The sequence below is a fragment of the Molossus molossus genome, unplaced genomic scaffold, assembly GCF_014108415.1.
Source record: "Molossus molossus isolate mMolMol1 unplaced genomic scaffold, mMolMol1.p scaffold_m16_p_4, whole genome shotgun sequence".
Taxonomy (NCBI): domain Eukaryota; kingdom Metazoa; phylum Chordata; class Mammalia; order Chiroptera; family Molossidae; genus Molossus; species Molossus molossus.
This window is the reverse complement of record NW_023425377.1, coordinates 34,623,736-34,642,312: the sequence shown is the minus strand read 5'-3', so window position 1 is coordinate 34,642,312 and position 18,577 is coordinate 34,623,736. Positions and strand designations below refer to the sequence as shown.

General features: G+C 40.6%; 1 protein-coding gene across 1 annotated transcript in view; it reads left to right on the top strand.

Annotated features, from left to right (window-relative positions):
* The window catches only part of CTNNA1 (catenin alpha 1), a 199,489-nt gene that overhangs the window by 31,801 nt on the left and 149,111 nt on the right, over positions 1-18,577 (top strand). Inside the window, exons 2-3 of the mRNA XM_036239742.1 lie at positions 2,495-2,601; positions 4,804-4,999. Of these exons, the coding sequence (XP_036095635.1) occupies positions 2,497-2,601; positions 4,804-4,999 (301 nt within the window). The 5' untranslated portion in view covers positions 2,495-2,496. The remainder of the gene's footprint in view (positions 1-2,494; positions 2,602-4,803; positions 5,000-18,577) is intronic.

Genomic DNA, 18,577 nt, shown 5'->3' with positions numbered 1-18,577 from the left:
GCGTGCCCTTGGCTGGAATCAAACCTGGGACTCTTTGGTCCACAGGCTGATGCTCTGACTGCTGAGCCAAACCCGCCAGGGCTGTCAGATTCCTTCCTTCCTTCCTTCCTTCCTTCCTTCCTTCCTTCCTTCCTTCCTTCCTTCCTTCCTCCCTCCCTCCCTCCCTCCCTCCCTCCCTCCCTCCCTCCCTCTCCCCTCCCCCCCCAGGACATCTTTCCATTTTTTGTTCAGATAGAGTGGGAGGCAGAGAGAGAGAGAAACATCGACTTGAAGGGACACATTGAGTGGCTGCCTCCTACACAACCCCAACTGGGGCCAGGGACAAACCACAACTGAGGTACATGCTCTTAGTGGAAACCAAACCCAGATCTCTCAGGACCAAGGGCCGACGCTCGTGGAGCCAAACTGCCCAGAGCTGTCATATTTCTTTGAAGTTATTATATTTCACCCCGTTTTAAAAACATTTTTTTTCCTTTATTGATTTTAGAGAGAGAGGTAAAAACATCTATGAGAGAGAACATTGATTGGCTGCTTCCTGCATGCCCCCCCACACTGAGGATCGGACCCACAACCTGGGCATTTGTCCTGACCAGGAATTGAACCAGTGACCTGTTGGTGCATGGGTCGACACGCAACCACTGAGCCACACCAGCCAGACTCACCTCCTTTGAAATCAGTAATCTCTTGGGAGTTACCGTGAGACAATGTAAATATTTACTTTCTTAGTAAACTTTCACCCACTCAGTTGAGCATTCTTTGATGATTCTTGCCTAAATTCAGTTATTACTATGCTGGTTCCTAAGTGCAGATTTTTTTTCTAAATACATTATTTCTTCAGATACATGCTAGGAATTGAACCCTAAACCCTTTGGTCCGAGGGCTGACGCTCTAAACGCTGAGCCACACCAGCCAGGGCTGCATCCAGGTTTTTAACATGCATCTTAATATTTCATTTAGAATAAAATTCTAGAAGCTGAATTTTTGAGTCATAAGAATGTACCCTTTTATGGTTTTAAAGTTCTATCAACAGTGTGTTGTCTAGAAAGTTTATATTAGTGTTACCTCAACTACATACCTCTCCTATCTTTTAAAATTTAATCTTTAAGGCACTACTTTTAGTAGTGAACACTAACTGGTATTTTTGTTGAAGTCTCTTCCTCTAGTCTTTTTTTTTTGGTAATATTTTTATTGATTTTTAGAGAGAGAGGAAGGGAGAGGGAGAGAGAGATAGAAACATCAATGAGAGAGAAGCATTGATTTGCTGCCTCCAGCATGTCCCCTACTGGGGATCAAGCCCACAACCTGGTCATGTGCCTTGGTGCATGGGTCAACGCTTAATCAATGAGCCACATTGGCTGGGCCTTTATCCCTAGTCTTAAAGCCTCTGTCTAGTGGAAGTTTACTTTGATACTGATACGGTGACATTTGACTAAGTGTGACTTGAAATTTCTCCTGGCTATGAGTAATAATAGCTGTAGGTGCAGAGGGTAGCAGACTTAAGCCATATGTTTTAATAGAGTAAGATAAGATGTTCTCTATGAATTCATCAAAAAATGAAGTGAGGTGTACCGTTCAGATAATACTGTACTGTAGCCCTGGCTGGATGGCTCAATTGATTGTTATCCCGTTACACCAGAAAGTAGTGGGTTTGATTCCTGGTTGGAGCACATGTCCAGGTTGTGGGTTTGATCCCTGGTTGGGGAGTGTTTGGGAGGCAACCAATCAATATTTCTCACATTGATATTTCTCTCTCCCTTCCTCTTTCTAAAATCAATTAAAAAATAAAAGATAATAGTGTACTATAAATGTTATAGAGTAAGAAAAATAAGAATATTTATTTTTTAAAATCCTCACCCAAGGATACTTTTCTTTTTATCTTCAGATAGAATGGGAGGGGGAGAGGGAGAGTCAGAGTCAGAGAGAGAGAAACATTGATGTGAGAGAAACACATTGATTGGTTGCTTCCCACACGACCCTGACCAGGGCTGGGACCGAACCACAACTGAGATATGTGTCCTTGACCAGAATTGAACCTGCAAATCTTTGGTCTGCGGGCTGACGCTCTAGCCGCTGAGACAAACTGGCCAGGGCTGAAAAAAAGAATCTGTTGTATTAGCCTTTATTTACTTTAGCTTTTTCATCCTGCTTCTAAGTTGGTATGGAAAAACTGGAAGTAGAAATGTTTTGGTGCCAGAGGAGTCCAAAGGGAAAAGCTCTGTATGTCTGGGGGAATACCCTCTTGTAGTACCACTAATGTTTGTTTTGCAGGCCGACACTCTTACCACAGAGCCAAACTGGCCAGGGCAAATGTTTGTAAACTCAAAATCTTAAGAGGTTGTAAGTTACTGGGCCCTTATATATTGACTAGTAAGACTTTTTTGCATCTTGTGAATGTAGCTTTCCTGATATAAAAGTCCTTAAGTAGGAGATTTGTTATACACTTCATGTTTGTATTTGATATTTGCCGGACATTGACTTTTTGTTTGTCTTTTAGAAATGACTGCAGTCCACACAGGCAACATAAACTTCAGATGGGACCCCAAAAGTCTAGAGATCAGGACTCTGGCAGTTGAAAGACTGTTGGAGCCTCTTGTTACACAGGTAAGAATCTGAAAACAAATATATAGGTAGTTGTTGTAACATGATTCCGTAGCAGTAGGCCTGGGTGACAAACATAGAGCAGGGTTAGTTCAAAGCTTTAATTTGAGTGCTTGAGTTTAGGTTGATAGTGCTTAGACTATTTGGCTCCACCAATAATTAAATATCAATGTATGGATTCATTTAACCCTTTAGAAACAGCATTTTAGTTGCTGTCGTTTTCTTCAGTCTTATTGGCAATAGGACAAGCTAGTTGTATGTAGTACAACTTTCCAAATATTTGCACTTTGCAGACATTTTCTTAGCATCACTTTTTTCTTGGAGTGTATATCCAAGAAAGATGGGATATGGAACCTTGACTGTTAAGTCTTTGTTCTGTTTAACACCTTTCATTGTCTATTAACAGGTAATTTAATTTAAGGAGGTAGGTTTGGTATGTTCTGTTACAAATACAGATATCACAATGTGATGACATTTTATTGTTATCAACATTTTATTGCTATGCACTTTTAGTGTTCTGACACAGTTCACTAGTGTACGTGTGAGACAGAGACAGACAAAATATAGTAGCATGTGCTATCTTTTAAAAAAACTTCCCAGCCCTGGCCGGTTTGGCTCAGCGGTTGGCCTGCGGTCCTGAGAGACCCCGGTTCGGTTCCCGCTAAGGGCTTATACCTCGGTTGCAGTTTGTCCCTGGCCCTGGTTGGTTGTGTGGGTGACAGCCACTCGATGTGTCCCTTTCACGTCGATGTTTCTCTCTCTCTCTCTCTTCCTCTCTCTCCCTACCACTCTACCTGAACAAAAAATTGGAAAATGACCTCAGGTGAGGATTAAAAAAAAACAACTCCCCAACTGATAAATATAGACTAGTATTATAAATATATGTATACACACCCGTGTGTGTGTGTATACTTTTTAAAAATATGTAGGAGTGTGTGGCGAGACTTGGGTATATTTACTTTCTTGGAGCCCATCTACTACAGTTCTCAGTAGGTCTTTTGTCTGACAGATTATGCTAATAACAAATCTTTAGTCATCTTCATCCTGGACAGTCATTCTTTCTTAAGGGCCATCACTAATTAATATCTGAGATTTCTGTGAATAAACTTTGAAAAGATTTCAGAAGTAAGTTAGTTATCTTAAAACATTTTGCACAGGTTGAAAATGGGGAAAAATGTTACCTCCAGATAAAGCTAAGTTTATTGTTGACTTCTTTCTAGATCTCTTTTTTTAAAAATTGAATTTATTGGGGTGACATTGGTTAATATGATTATATAGGTTTCAAGTATATAATTCTATAACATCATTTGTATATTGTATTGTTTGTTCATCACCCCAAGTCTCCTTTCATCCCCATTTATCCCCTTCATACCCCCTTCTACTTTCCCCAACCCCTGGAACAACTGCTTTAATTTTTTGTTGAAAGTATTACAGTTCTTTGGTACTCCCCTTCCCCCATTCCTTCTGAGATTTGTCAGTCTGCCCCCTAGAACTTCTTGATGGCATATAGTAGAGATGTCTAATTTTCTAATCAGTTTTTTTTTTTTTATCCTCACCTAAGGACATTTTTGCATTTATCTTCAGGGAGGGAGAAAGGGAGGGAGAGAGAGAGAGAGAGAGAAACATCAATGTGAGAGAGACACATCGAGTGGTTGCCACCCATACGACTCCAACTGGGACCGGGGACATACTACAAGCGAGGTATGTGCCCTTAGCAGGAACTGAACCCAGGACTCTCTGGTCCATGGGCCGATGCTCTAACCGCTGAGCCAAACCGGCCAGGGCTCTAATCAGTCTTTAATTTATAAAATAACTAAAGACTTAATGATCATATTGAGGAATTAAAATATTTATTATATTTCTTATACATTGAAATCTAAATTATTTTAGAAACTAAAGTATCATTGCTGTATATTTTATTTTTACAAAGTTGAAGATCTAATTGGCGTTATTAAATGATTCATGAATCAGGCTACATCCAGTATAGCAAGTAAGGGTGTTCTGAGGATTGTACAAAGTGGAAGGTTTTTATAGGAAGAAGGGGCTTTGCTGTATTTATTTGTTTATTTGTTAATGCTTGATGGAATCTCATCAATGTGGTGTTTGTTATGAATAATGTATTCTTGCTATCTGTAAAGATGTTAGTTTTTCCTTCATTTTAATTTTAATTGACTGCAGTTTAATTTTTAAAAATAAATCTTTTAGGTTACGACTCTGGTAAACACCAATAGTAAGGGGCCCTCTAATAAGAAGAGAGGTCGTTCTAAGAAGGCCCATGTTTTGGCGGCATCTGTTGAACAAGCAACTGAGAATTTCTTGGAGAAGGGGGATAAAATTGCAAAGGAGAGTCAGTTTCTCAAGGAGGAGCTTGTGGCTGCTGTAGAAGATGTTCGAAAACAAGGTAGGTTAATACTGCTTTTTATGTAGAGAGGAAGGCCTTTCTAGAAAATCAATTTTTGAAGGTGACTTTTGTGGTCAGTATTCTCATTCTTATGCTTGCCAGTTGCTCTGATTAATAATATTAAGTTTTGGGGGATATATTAGGTTGTTCTGGCTTAAATTTTAATCTGGAGAGTAACAAAGGAACTTTCTTTTTTGAGAATTTGAATCCACTTCTCATGGGTATTTCAAGTAAAGGTGAGTCTTAGAAATGTTGTAACAGTTTGATAGAAAATAAATGGGGCAGAAGTTTACCTTTCATCCTATGTAATGACTACTTTTAGTTCATGCTGAAGATACAGAGGTGATAAGATGGAAAAATGTCCAGCAATTCTAAAAATACCGTAGAAATTGCCCATTCTGTCAGACTGATATGTTGTATCAATCGTACATACTTGTACTCATTTGAATTTGAAATAAATTGAATCTGGGTTTAAAAGAATTATGTTTTGGGAAACTCAGAATTAATAGAATGTGAAATTATAACCCACAGGTTACCTACCAGTAGTAACTATTACAAAAACTGTCATCACTGTGATGATACAAGTATGATAAGAGGACTTTAAATGTGAAAGATTAACTTCTTGTAATCTGTAGTTTTGTGTTAAACTTGTGGTTCAACAGGGGGACTTCAACAAAGACCTGACTTTCTGTAGGGCCTTTGGATATCAACTAAGGTGAACTGAGCAGGTGCTTTATTGGCCTTTGGGAGCACCTCAGTGGATCTCTAATGGCTGACAGCAATGTGCATCCATAGTCCTTTGGAGTCTTGTGTCAAATTCATCCCTGTGACAGTACCCCAAAAGGGACAGTGCATTAAATGGGAGATACTGTCTTTAGTTGTTCTGAATTTGTGAACTAAAAACCTTGAGTGGAAAATATTTGTCTCAGTTTTCAGGCAGATGTATTAGTTTCCCAGAGCTGCCATAACATAAGTTACCACAAACTCGGTGGCTTAGAAAAACATAAATGTATTCTTTTTCATATCTGGTGTCCAGATATCTGAAATTAAGGTGTCAGGGTTGATTATTTCTTGGGGGCTCAGAGGAACAATCAGTTCCATTCTTTTCCCAGCTTCTGGTAGTTGCCAAGCATTCTTGGCGTTCTTTGGCTTGTAGACACATTGCTTCACTCTCTGCCTTTGTTGTCACATAGCGTTCTTCCTGTGTGTCTGTTCAGAGTTCCCTCTGATAAGGACATCAGTCATTGAATTAGGGTTCACCCTAATCCAGTATGACCTCATCTTAACTTGATTATATCTGAAAGACCGTATTTCCAAATAAGGCCACTTTCACAGCTTCTTGGGGAACACTATTCAGTCCAGTAGAGTGGGTTTTGAATCAATAATTTTTAAAGCGGTTTAATTATCCAGTTCTAGACAATTTTTGAGTTGTTTGTTGAGAAGATCAGGATGGCTATTATTTCATTATGCTCTCTGTGAAAGATTTACTCCCCAGGCCTTCTTGCCTCATGGAATGAAACTTACAATAATATTAACAGATGAATGTGTTCAAATGTTCATTCAGTCTAGTGACTAAGACATTTATTTTCAAAATACATTTAAAAAAATATATTTTTATTGATTTTTAGAGAGAGAGGAAGGGAGAGCGAGAGAGAAAAACATTGATGGGAGAGAGAAACAGCTGTTGGCTGCCTCCTGCACACACTCTGACTGGTGATTGAACCCGAAATCTGGGTATGTACCTTGACTGGGAATTGAACCAGTGACCTTTTGGTGTGTTGGGTGACACTCATCCTACTGAGCTACAAGGGCCAGGGCTCCAAATACATTCAATTGTTGCAGTTAATTATTTTTTTTAATCCTCACTGAAGGACATTTTTCTATTTTTTTGTTCAGATAGAGTGGGATGGAGGGAGGGAGGGAGAATGGGAGGGGGAGAGAGAGAGGGAGAGAGAGAGAGACTTCGATGTGAAAGGGACACATCGAGTGGTTACCACCCACACGACCCAACCAGGGCCGGGAACAAACTGCAACTGTGGTACATGCCCTTAGCGGGAACTGAACCTGGGTCTCTCTGGACCACAGGCCGACACTCTAACCCCTGAGCCAAACTGTCCAGGGCGCAGTTTACTTTTTCACTCTGTAAGTATTCCTTGTTTCTGAAGATTCTCTGATGCAGATCTGTAGCAATCATGGTAACAATACATGTACCCTCAAACCCCCCTGATTTTTCAGTGCATATCTAAATTTGTTTTGTTAGTGACTCTGAATCATAAGTACTTGTCTGTCCTAGTCCAACTTTGCAATTATTTATGATCGTAATCTATTCACCATAAATTGTCTTCTCTATGGAGGGAAAAAAACTAAAACAAAAGTAATATTGCCTTCTGTCATCATTACTGCATCAGATATGAAAGCTGAAGTATCTTTTTTTGTTTGTTTGTTTGCTGTTGACTTTTTTCTTTGGAGACTCTTAACAAGTGGTGTTGAAACCTCTCTCCTGTCATAAAATAGAACAAAGAATACATGTTATGAAAAATGGTTAAGCACAAATTCGTTAATTAGCCAAGCCTTGTTGGTTATGTTGTTTCATCATTTGAAACCCTATAGTAGTGTTAATATGTCTACAGATTCTTTGACACCCCTCCCTTAAAAACTGTAGCCTAACTTTGATCCTGTTAAATGTGTGTTGGACTTAGAGACTCTCGATTTTGTAAAGGATAGAATCTGTTGGAAATAGATATACAAAGTCATAAAAAGAGTCTAATATTCATTTGGCTCTTTCTTATGGATTATTCACTATGGGGAGAGGCTGGTTGCTATGTTATACAGACACTCAGGAGGTCTATGGAGAGGAACTGAAGTCTCCTGCCAACAGCAGCAGTTTGCTAAGCATGTGAGTAAGCCACCTTGGAGGCAGATCCTCCAGCTCCAGTAAGTTTCAGATGATGGCAGCTGCAGCCAACCCCAAATCATTGGCCAGAAAACTTGGGGAGACAATAAATGTTTATTTTAAGCTGTCTACTTTTGGGGTAATTTGTTAGGTTGCAAAAGATAATTAATACAGACTCCTTCCTCAGGCCTGGCTTCAGTGGCCCTGAGTACTTAGGCAAAACTTACCTAACTGCTCTGAATTTTATTGATATATAAAACAGAGTAATTATAATTTACCTAGAGCTTCATAGCAGATTGACTAATAAGACAGTTAGAATTCTTTGCATTTCAAGTCTATTGCTTTCCCACTGGAACACTTAATTGCTAAGGGATGTATAAGAAGATTTCTTTGCTCTGATTTAATGTGGACTAATTTTGTCTATAGTATGAGCTGGAAAATTTTTTTTGTGAAGGGCCAGTTCGGAAATATAGATTTTACTAGCAATAAGGTCTCTGCTGATGCTGATGCTGATGCTATGCTATTCAGTTCTGCAGTCATGTTGGGAAAGCAGCTATGAAAATACATAAACAAACGGGCATGGCTATGTTCCAATAAAACTTATTAACAAAAAATATTGTTGTCCAGATTTAATCCAAAGGCTATGTTTAGCTGACCTCTGACTTAGGGTTTTTCCAGACTGTTAAAGATATGAGCTTACTGTTTTCAAAAAAGTATTTATAACTCTTTTGAGCAAAAAATTAGACCTTCTTGCCCTGGCCAGTTTGGCTCAGCGGTTAGAGCGTCGGCCTGCGGTCCGGAGAGACTCGGGTTCGGTTCCCGCTAAGGGCATGTACTTCGGTTGCAGTTTGTCCCCGGCCCTGGTTGGTCATGCGGGTGGCAGCCACTCAATGTGTCCTTTCACATCGATGTTCCTCTCTCTCTCTCCCTTCCTCTCTCTCCCTCCCACTCTATCTGTACAAAAAATGGAAAAATATCCTCGGGTGAGGATTAAAAAAAAAAAAAAAAAAGTATTAAAAAAAAAAATTAGACCTTCTTTATCTTTGAGTTTGTACAAGCCCTGTGCTTTCTGTACAATCATAATTTTTTTTTAATCCTTACCCATGGACATCTTTCCATTTTTTGTTCAGGTGGAGTGGGAGGGAGAGAGATGAAGAGAGAGAGAGAAACATCGACGTGAAAGGGACACATTGAGTGGCTGCCACCCGCATGACCAACCAGGGCCGGGGACAAACTGCAACTGAGGTACGTGCCCTTAGCGGGAACCGAACCTGGGTCTCTCTGGACCGCAGGCTGACACTTTAACTGCTGAACCAATCCGGCCAGGGCGCAGTCGTAATTAATAACCAGTTGAATGTATATAATTTTTCAGCATAACTTAATTTTCTTTTTGTATTTGTTCCTGATTACATAAATAATAAAAAAAATTTGTGAGTACACTAAAACCTTATCATTAGCATTGCCAGTGGGTAAAAGATTCACATACATAAACACAGGGTCACTTTACCTCAGGGCCAATGAAATGGCCAAGTAAGGCTCCTGTGATGGATGGGAGCCAGGAATCAATTATTGCATGGCATCCAAAACCCTGTGATCTAGGGGTTTCATTGTATTGCTGATCAGCCCAAATTTGTTGTTGAAACTGCTTTATATGGGCTGAGGCATATATGTACCTCTTAGATGTGCTTTTTTCTTTTTTGTGCACCCTGCCCCCCCCAACTCCACCCTGATTAAATCATTTATACTTTATACCTTTTATTCCTAACTCTTATTACATTGGTAATTAAGTAATTTGTTGCCTTCCCCTCTTTAGGTTCCTGCAGGGCAGTTTCTATGCTGATCTGGTGACCATTTTTGTTGTTGTTCTTCATCCTTATCCAAGGATATTTTTCCATTGATTTCTAGATGGAGTGGGAGGGAGGAAGGCAGGAGGGGGGGGCGGGGAGAGAGAGAAGGAAGGAAACATTGATAGGAGAGAGACGAATCGATTGGCTGTCTCCTGCACCGACCCTAACCGGGCCTGGCGTCAACCTGCAACCCAGGTATATGCCCTTGACTGGAAATCGAACCTGAGACCCTTTGGTCTGAAGGCCGATGCTCTAACTGCTCAGCCAAACCGGCCAGGGTGAAATGGCCATTCTTAGTGGCACTTGTGGTGCTTGGTCCATGGTAGGCACTTAAATGTTTTATGAAGATAATTGACTATGTTCTCAAATGTGTGAGAAAAGGCTGTTGTCTCAGAAATTAAATGGTTTCCTTCTCAGTGCCAAATGTAAATACAGAGGTAAGAGTGGCAAATCTTATCTTTAAAAAAAAAAATTGAGATATAACTCGGCCGGTGTGGTTCAGTGGATTGAGTGTCGTCTCATTGACTAAGAGGTCCCAGTTTGATTCCCAGTCAGGACACATGCCTGGGTTGCGGGCTTGATCCGCGGGGGGTGGGGTGGGTGGGGGGTATGCAGGAGGCAGCCAATCATTGTATCTCTCTCCCATCGATGTTTCTATTTCTCCCTTCTCTCTCTCAAAAAAAAAAATCAATAAAAATATATTTTAAAAAAATTGAGATATAATTTACATAATGTAAATTTCACCCTTTTAAAATGTGTAACTCAGTGGTTTTTAGTATATTCATGAAATTTTGTAGCTATCACCATTACATAATTCCAAAACATTTTATCTTAAAAAGAAATCTCATACTCATTAGTAGTCACTCCTCATACATATGTAGTTTAACAATACCTAGAAAAGAGTATCTAAATGTATTTTATGAATCCTTGAATAGGGCTCTGACAAGAAAATGAAGGCCCTTAGCTGGGTAGGAGACATCCAAGGGACATAAATGGAAAGGCCTAAATGAAACTTGCTTGAAAAAGGAGAGATATTAAAAAAGGGGACCAGCAATGGTAAATTGGAAGTGGAGTGATGAGGTGTAGCCTCTACTAGAACACGTTTTTTTTTTTTTTAATCTATTAGTTAAAATTGTATTTCAAAGGCCAAGCTCATAGACTTGCTGTTACATCAGTAACTTCTTGTCTATAGTAGCTCACCGGCATTTTTCGTGAAGGAGGAGAAGGCCCAAGGAAACTGAGGTACACCTTTATGTATTCCTGCACTGCTTCTAATGACACTCTTTTCAGTAAAGGAGCTGAATAGATGATTGATGTATTGGGAAACAGTGGAGAAAGCTTGTGTCAGAGAAACCAGAATGGGAAAAGGGCTGTGTGACTGTGTGTGGTCTTTGATGAAGAGAGATTGTCTTCTAGCATATAGGAGGTTTGTTTTTCTGTTTTGTCCCAGAGATTTATATAATCAGTATGCATGGATATTAAAAGTAAATTACCTCTGGCCAGTGTGGCTCAGTGGTTGAGCTTCGACCCATGCACCAAGAGGTTGCCGGTTTGATTCCCGGTCAGGATACATGCCCAGGTTGTGGGCCCCATGCCCAGTGAGGGGCATGCAGGAAGCGGCCAATCGATGATCTCTCTCATCGATGTTTCTGTCTCTCTCTCCCTCTCACTTCCTTTCTCTAAAATCAGTAAAGGAAAAAAAAAGTAAATTAACAGCACGAATGGCATGCAATGAATGGGATTGGATGGGAAGGGAAGCATGGGATTGGAAAAGCTTTCTGAAGGTTCACTGGATCTTCTTTTTTTCCCCCATTGACCCCCCCTCACTCTCGCCCCCCTCCCATGGATCTTTTTTTATAATAATTTTTTTTTTTTAATCCTCACCCGAGGATGCCTTTTCATTTCTTGTTCAGATAGAGCGGGAGGGAGAGAGAGGAAGAGAGAGAAACATCAACATGAAAGGGACACGAGTGGCTGCCACCCTCACGACCCAACCAGGGCTGGGGACAAACTGCAACCGAGGTACGTGCCCTTAGCGGGAACCGAACCCAGGTCTCTCTGGTCCGCAGGCCGACACTCTAACCGCTGAGCCAAACCGGCCAGGGCTATAATAATTTTTATTGTATTTATTGGAGTGACATTGGTTCACAAAACCATACAGGTTTTAAAGTGTAAACTCGATAAAGCATCATGCACCTATCACCCCGAGAAAAGTCTTTTTCTGTTCCCATTCCCTCCTACCCTTGCCCACCTCCTCCTAGCCCCAACACCCCTTTCCCTCTGACTATTATCACACTGTTGTTTGTATATATGTGTTATGTATACAGGAACCTTGGTTCTTGAACTTAATTCATTCCGAAAGGCTGTTTGAGAAGCAATTTGTTTAAAAACTGAATCATTTTTTCCCATTTCAGCACTCGTTTCAGAGGTGTTTTTCAGGAAGTCAGTATGCAGCATCTTTGATTTTTCACAATTGCCTCCAAAATACTGTCACTGGCTAACTGCTTTTTGTTTATCCAAATCAGCAATTTTTCTACCTCTTCATTTGCCTGTGATCATTGTTTTGTGAGCACTTTCACACCCTTAGCAACATCAGCACTCTTTTTTTTTTTTATCCTCACCCAAGGACATTTTTTCATTTTTTTGTTCACATAGAGTGGGAGGGAGAGAGAGGAAGAGAGAGAGAAACATCGATGTGAAAGGGACACATCTAGTGGCTGCCACCCGCATGACCCAACCAGGGCCAGGGACAAACTGCAACCGAGGCACATGCCCTTAGCGGGAACTGAACCCGGGTCTCTGGACTGCAGACCGACACTCTAACCACTGAGGAAAACTGGCCAGGGCAACATCAGCACTCTTGATGGCCTCTTTATGTTTTAAAATAGTGCTATTCAGTCCAGCTGCTGTATTTCAGTGCTTGAGTGTTGACCCATGCACCAGGAGGTTGCTGGTTCGATTACAGTCAGGGCACATGTCTGGGTTGTGGGTCTGATGCCCAGTGGGGGCGTCATGCAGGAGGCCGCCAATCGATGTTCTCTCTCATCGATGTTTCTGTCTCTCTCTCCCTCTCCCTTCCTCTCTATATAAAATCAATAAAGAATAAAAAACATACTGCTAATCACCCATTTTGCCAGCAACAAAAGGGGGAAAAAAACCCCATGAAAATAGTCACAAATGAAGTTTAGTTTGGCAACCCACACATTATTTTCAGGATCAACTTGGTCAAGAACCAAATTGTTTGAGGTCAGAGTCATTCAAGAACCGAGGTTTTGAATGTATATGTTCTTTGGTTAATTCCTTACCTTCTTTCATCCACGCCCCCCCCCCCCCCCCCCCCGCTCCGAGCTGTCAGTCTGTTCCATGTATCCATGCCTTTGGTTGTATTTTGTCAGTTTATTTTGTTGATTAGATTTCACATACAAGTCAGATCATATATTATTTGTCTTCCTGACTGGCTTATTTCACTTAGCATAATAATCTCCAGGTCCATCCATGCTTCCATGCAGTCACATAGGGTAAGGTTTCCTTCTTTTATTTTTAATTTTTATATTTGTTACAGATGTTTCTCCTTTTTTACCCCATTGACATCTTCCTCCCCACCCCCCCACCCTGTCCGCGGGCTTTGTTGTCCATGTCCATTGGTTATGCGTATATGCATATAAGTTCTGTGGTTTATCTCTTTCCTCCCCCCGCCACCCCTTCTTCAGAGGGTTGTCAGTCTGTATCCTACTTCCATGTTTCTGGGTCTTCCCTATTTCTCAGACTGTTATGTTCATTAGATTCCACAAATAAGTGAGATCACGTGGTATTTGTCTTTTTCTGCTTGGCTTGTTTCACTTAGGATAATACTTTCCAGGTCCCTCCATGTCATCTCAAAGGATAAGAGATCTTTCTTTCTTACAGCTGCATAGTACTCCATTGTGTATATGTACCACAGCTTTTTTATCCATTCGTCTACTGATGGACACTTGGGCTGTTTCTAGATCTTAGCTATTGTAAATAGTGCTGCTATGAACATGGGGGTACATATGTTCTTTCTGATTGGTGCATCAGGCTTCTTAGGGTGTATTCCTAGAAGTGTGATCACTGGGTCAAATGGAAGTGCAATTTTTAATTTTTTGAGGTAACACCATATTGTTTTCCATAGTGGCTATACCAGTCTGCATTCCCACCAGCAGTGTACTAGAGTCCCCTTTTCTCCACACCTTCCCCAATACTTATTGTTTGATGATTTGTTGATGGCGGCCATTCTGACAGGTGTGAGGTGATACCTCATTGTTGTTATAATTTGCATCTCTCTGATGATTAGTGATGTTGAGCATTTCTTCATATGTCTCTTGGCCATTTGTATGTCTTTTTTGGAGAGGTGTCTATTCAGCTCCTCTGCCCATTTTTTAATTGTGTTCTTTGTCTTCCTTTTGTGGAGTTGTATGAGTACTCCATATATTTTGGAAATTAACCCCTTATCTGATGTATCATTGGCAATGATGCTCTCCCATACAGTGGGTTGCCTTTCTGTTTTTTTGTTTTTTTTTTATCCTCACCCGAGGACACTTTCCCATTTTTTGTTCAGGTAGAGTGGGAGGGAGAGAGAGGAACAGAGAGAGAGAGAGAAACATCGATGTGAAAGGAACACATCGAGTGGCTGCCACCCGCACGAGCGACCAGGGCCGAGGACAAACTGCAACCGAGGTATGTACCCTTAGCGGGAACCGAACCCGGGTCTCTCAGGACCGCAGGTCGATGCTCTAACCGCTGAGCCAAACCGGCCAGGGCTGCCTTTCTGTTTTGATTGTTGTTTCTTTTGCTGTGCAGAAGCTTTTGAGTTTGATGTAGTCCCACGTGTTCATTTTCTCCTTTGTTTCTATTGCCTTAGGTGATGTATAAGTTAAAATTCTGCTGCGTATGATGTCTGAAATTTTGTTGCCTACATTTTCTTCTAGAATTTTTATGGATTCACAGGTCACATTTAAGTCTTTTATCCATTTTGAGTTTATTCTTGTGTATGGTGTAAGTTGATGGTCTAGTTTCATTTTTTTGCATGTAGGTGTCCAATTTTCCCAACACCATTTATTAAAGAGGCTGTCTTTACTCCATTGTATGCTCTTGCCTCTTTTGTCAAATATTAATTGAGCATAGTGTCTTGGGTCCATATCTGGGTTTTCTATTTTGTTCCACTGGTCTATATGCCTGTTCTTGTGCCAGTATCGGGTTGTTTTGATTACAGTCGCTTTGTAGTATAACCTGATACCTGGTATTGTGATCCCACCTACTTTGTCTTTCTATTTCAAGATTGCTGTGGCTATTTGGTGTCTTTTTTGGTTCCATATGAACTTTTGAAGTATTTGTTCTAGTTCTGTGAAATATGTTGTTGGTATTTTGATGGGGATTGCATTGAATCTATAGATTGCTTTGGGTAATAATGGACATTTTAATGATGTTAATTCTTCCAATCCATGAACAAGGTATGTGATTCCACTTTTTTGTATCTTCCTCTATTTCTTTTTTCAATATCCTGTAGTTTTCTGCAAACAGGTCCTTTACTTCTTTGGTTAAGTTTATTCCTTTGTATCTTAATTTTTTTGCCGAGATGGTAAATGGGATTATTGTTTTAGTTTTTCTTTCTGTGAGTTCATCATTGGTGTTTAAGAATGCCATCGATTTCTTGAGGTTAATTTTGTATCCTGCTACTTTGCCAACTTTATATATTAAGTCTAGTAGATTTTTGATGGAGTCTTTAGGGTTTTCTATGTATAGTATCATGTCATCTGCAAATAATGACAGTTTTACTTCCTCCTTTCCTATTTGGATCCTTTTCATTTTTTCTTTATGTCTGATTGCTGTGGCTAAGACTTCCAGTACTATGTTAAATAAGAGTGGCAAAAGTGGGCATCCCTGTCTTGTTCCTATTCTTAAGGGAAATGCTTTTAGTTTCTGCCCATTGAGTATGATGTTGGCTGTAGGTCTTTCATATATGGCCTTTATTATGTCAAGATATGATCCCTCTATTTCCACATTGCTGAGCGTTTTTATCAGAAATGGATGCTGTATTTTTTTGAATGCTTTTTCAGCATCTATTGATATGCTCATGTGGTTTTTATTCTTCATTTTGTTTATGTGCTGTATCACATTTATTGATTTGCGAATATTGTACCAGCCTTGTATCCCTGGGATGAATCCCACTTGGTCGTGGTGAATAATTTTTTTGCTGTATTGCTGGATCCAATTTGCTAGTATTATTTTCAGGATTTGGGCGTCCATGTTCATCAGGGAATCTTAGCCTGTAGTTTTCTTCCTTTGTAGTATCTTTTTCTGGTTTTGGAATTAGAATTATGCTGGCCTCATAAAACAAGTTTGGAAATCTTACTTCTTGAATATTTTGAAATATTCGGTAGAGGTCTCTTGTTCTTTCATTTGGCTTTTGTTTCTGTGTTTCACCATTTCGGCTATCACAGTGGACTTTGGAGCCTCCCAAATTTTCACTGTGGGTGTTGGTGTTCTGCTGTTTGTGGCTCCCTCTCCTGGGTTTGGATGAGGGAGGTAGGATCCACGTTAACCACCACTGTCAAGTTTTCCTTTCCTGGTTGGACTTGCTAGCCCAGGAATGGTACAGTTATCCTCTAGCTTTTTGCCTGAAGGCTATCATTAGTGGTTACTTGAAGAGCCTTGGCTTCTCAGTTGAATGAAAAACTCCCTCAAGTGCTCAGTGTAAGGGGTTTTCCTGAGGGTGGGGCAGATGCTGTTGTTTGTGAGCCTCAATTTGCATTTCAATGGCCCACCTGGGTTGGGTTGAATTCCCGAGGGAGGGCCCACTGCCTCTCCCCAGAGCCCTGGAAGGAGCAAGATAGCCACTGTCCTGTGTGACTTCAACTCAGCAAAAGCTCTGAGCCTCCTCCAAATCCCAAGCGTCCCCACACAGTTCCAGTCCAGTGCGCCCTTCCTCTGCCAGAGTCCAAGGTGAGTGGCTGTGGCTATTTTAGCGTCTGTCCCCGCTTTGCACTGTAGAGCTGCTTGGGAGTTTAACCCGAGGGCACTGCTCACAGCTAAGGCCATTGCTGTCTGTGGGCTCCCAGCCCTTCTTTCACACCTCTGCAATCCTCCCAGGATCGAGTCAGTGTCCCTGGTTATATGATCCCTGCAAGCTGCTTTTCTGTTGATTTTTCTCGTCGTTTTGTTTTTATTGTAGTTGTAATTCCAGTTGAGTCCTGGGAGATGGTCTGTGTAGCTTCCATTCACTCTGCCTCCATTTTTTTCTTTTTCAGGTTTCCTTCTTTTTTTTTTTTTATGGTTGCATAGTATTCCATCGTGTAAATGTACCACAGCTTTATAAAAAACATTTTTATTGATTTTTTTGTTTTTAAAGAGAGAGGAAAGTAGAAAGAGATAGAAATGTTGATGTGAGAGAGTAACATTGATTGGTTGCCTCCTGCACGTCCCCTACTGGGGATCAAGCCTGTAACCCAGGCATGTGCCCTGACTGGGAACCAAACCAGGACCTGTCCAGTTCATGAGATGATTCTTAATCCACTGAGCCACACTGCCCAGGCATCACAGCTTTTTTAAATCTTCACCCGAAGACATTTTTTGATATTTTGTTCAGATAGAGTGGAAGGGGGAGAGAGAGAGAGAAACATGGACATGAAAGGGACACATTGAGTGGTTGCCACTCACATGACTCAACCAGGGCCGGGACAAACTGCTACCGAGGTACGTCCTCTTAGTGGGAACTGAACCCGGGTCTCTCCGGACTGCAGGCTGACGCTCAAACCGCTGAGCCAAACCAGCCAGGGCATCACAGCTTTTTTATTCACTCCTTTACTGATGGGTACTTGGGTTGTGTCCAGATGTTGGCTATTTTAAATAACACTGCAATGAACTTAGGGGCGCATATATTCTTATGAATTCGTGTTTTGGGTTTCTTCAGCTATATTCCCAGAAGTGGGATTGCTGGGTCATAAGGCAGATTTTTCATTTTTGAGATAACTTCATACTGATTTCTATTATGACTGCACCAATCTACATTCCCACCATCAGTGCATGAAGATTCCCCGTTTCTCCACATCCTCACCAGCACTTGTTGTTTGTTGATTTATTGATGATAGGCATTCTGACAGGTGTGAGGTGATATCTTATTGTGGTTTTAATTTGCCTCTCTCTGAAGTTTAGTGGCATAGGGCATTTTTGCATATGTCAGTTGGCCATTTGTATGTCCTTTTTGGAAAAGTGTCTATTCAGGTCCTTTGCCCATATTTTAATTGGATTGTCTGTCTTTCTGGTGTTGAGTTGTATAAATTCTTTATGTATTTTAGAAATCAACCCCTTTTCAGATGTATCATTGGCAAATATGTTCTCCCATTCAGTGGGTTTCCTTTTCATTTTGTTGATGGTTCTTTTGCTGTGCAAAAGCTTTTTAGTTTGATGTAGTCCCATTTGTTTATTTTTTCTTTGGTTTCTCTGGCCCGAGGAGATCTATGGACAAAAATGTCGTTATGAGAGATGTCTGTGATTTTACTGCCTATCTTTTCTTGTAGGATATTTATGGTTTTGCAACTTACATTTCAGTCTTTAATCCATTTTAAGTTTATTCTTGTGTATGGTATAAGTTGGTGGTTTAGTTTCATTTGTTTGCATGTACCTGTTCACATTTCCTAGTACCATTTATTGAATGGACTATGTTTACCCCCTTGTGTGCTCTTGCCTCTTTTTTCAAATATTAATTGACAAAAAAGGCATGGGTTTATTTCTGAGTTCTCTGTTCTGTTTCATTAATCTATATGTCTTTTCTTATGCCAGGGTATTTTGATTACAATGGGCTTGTAGTATAGTTTGTTATCA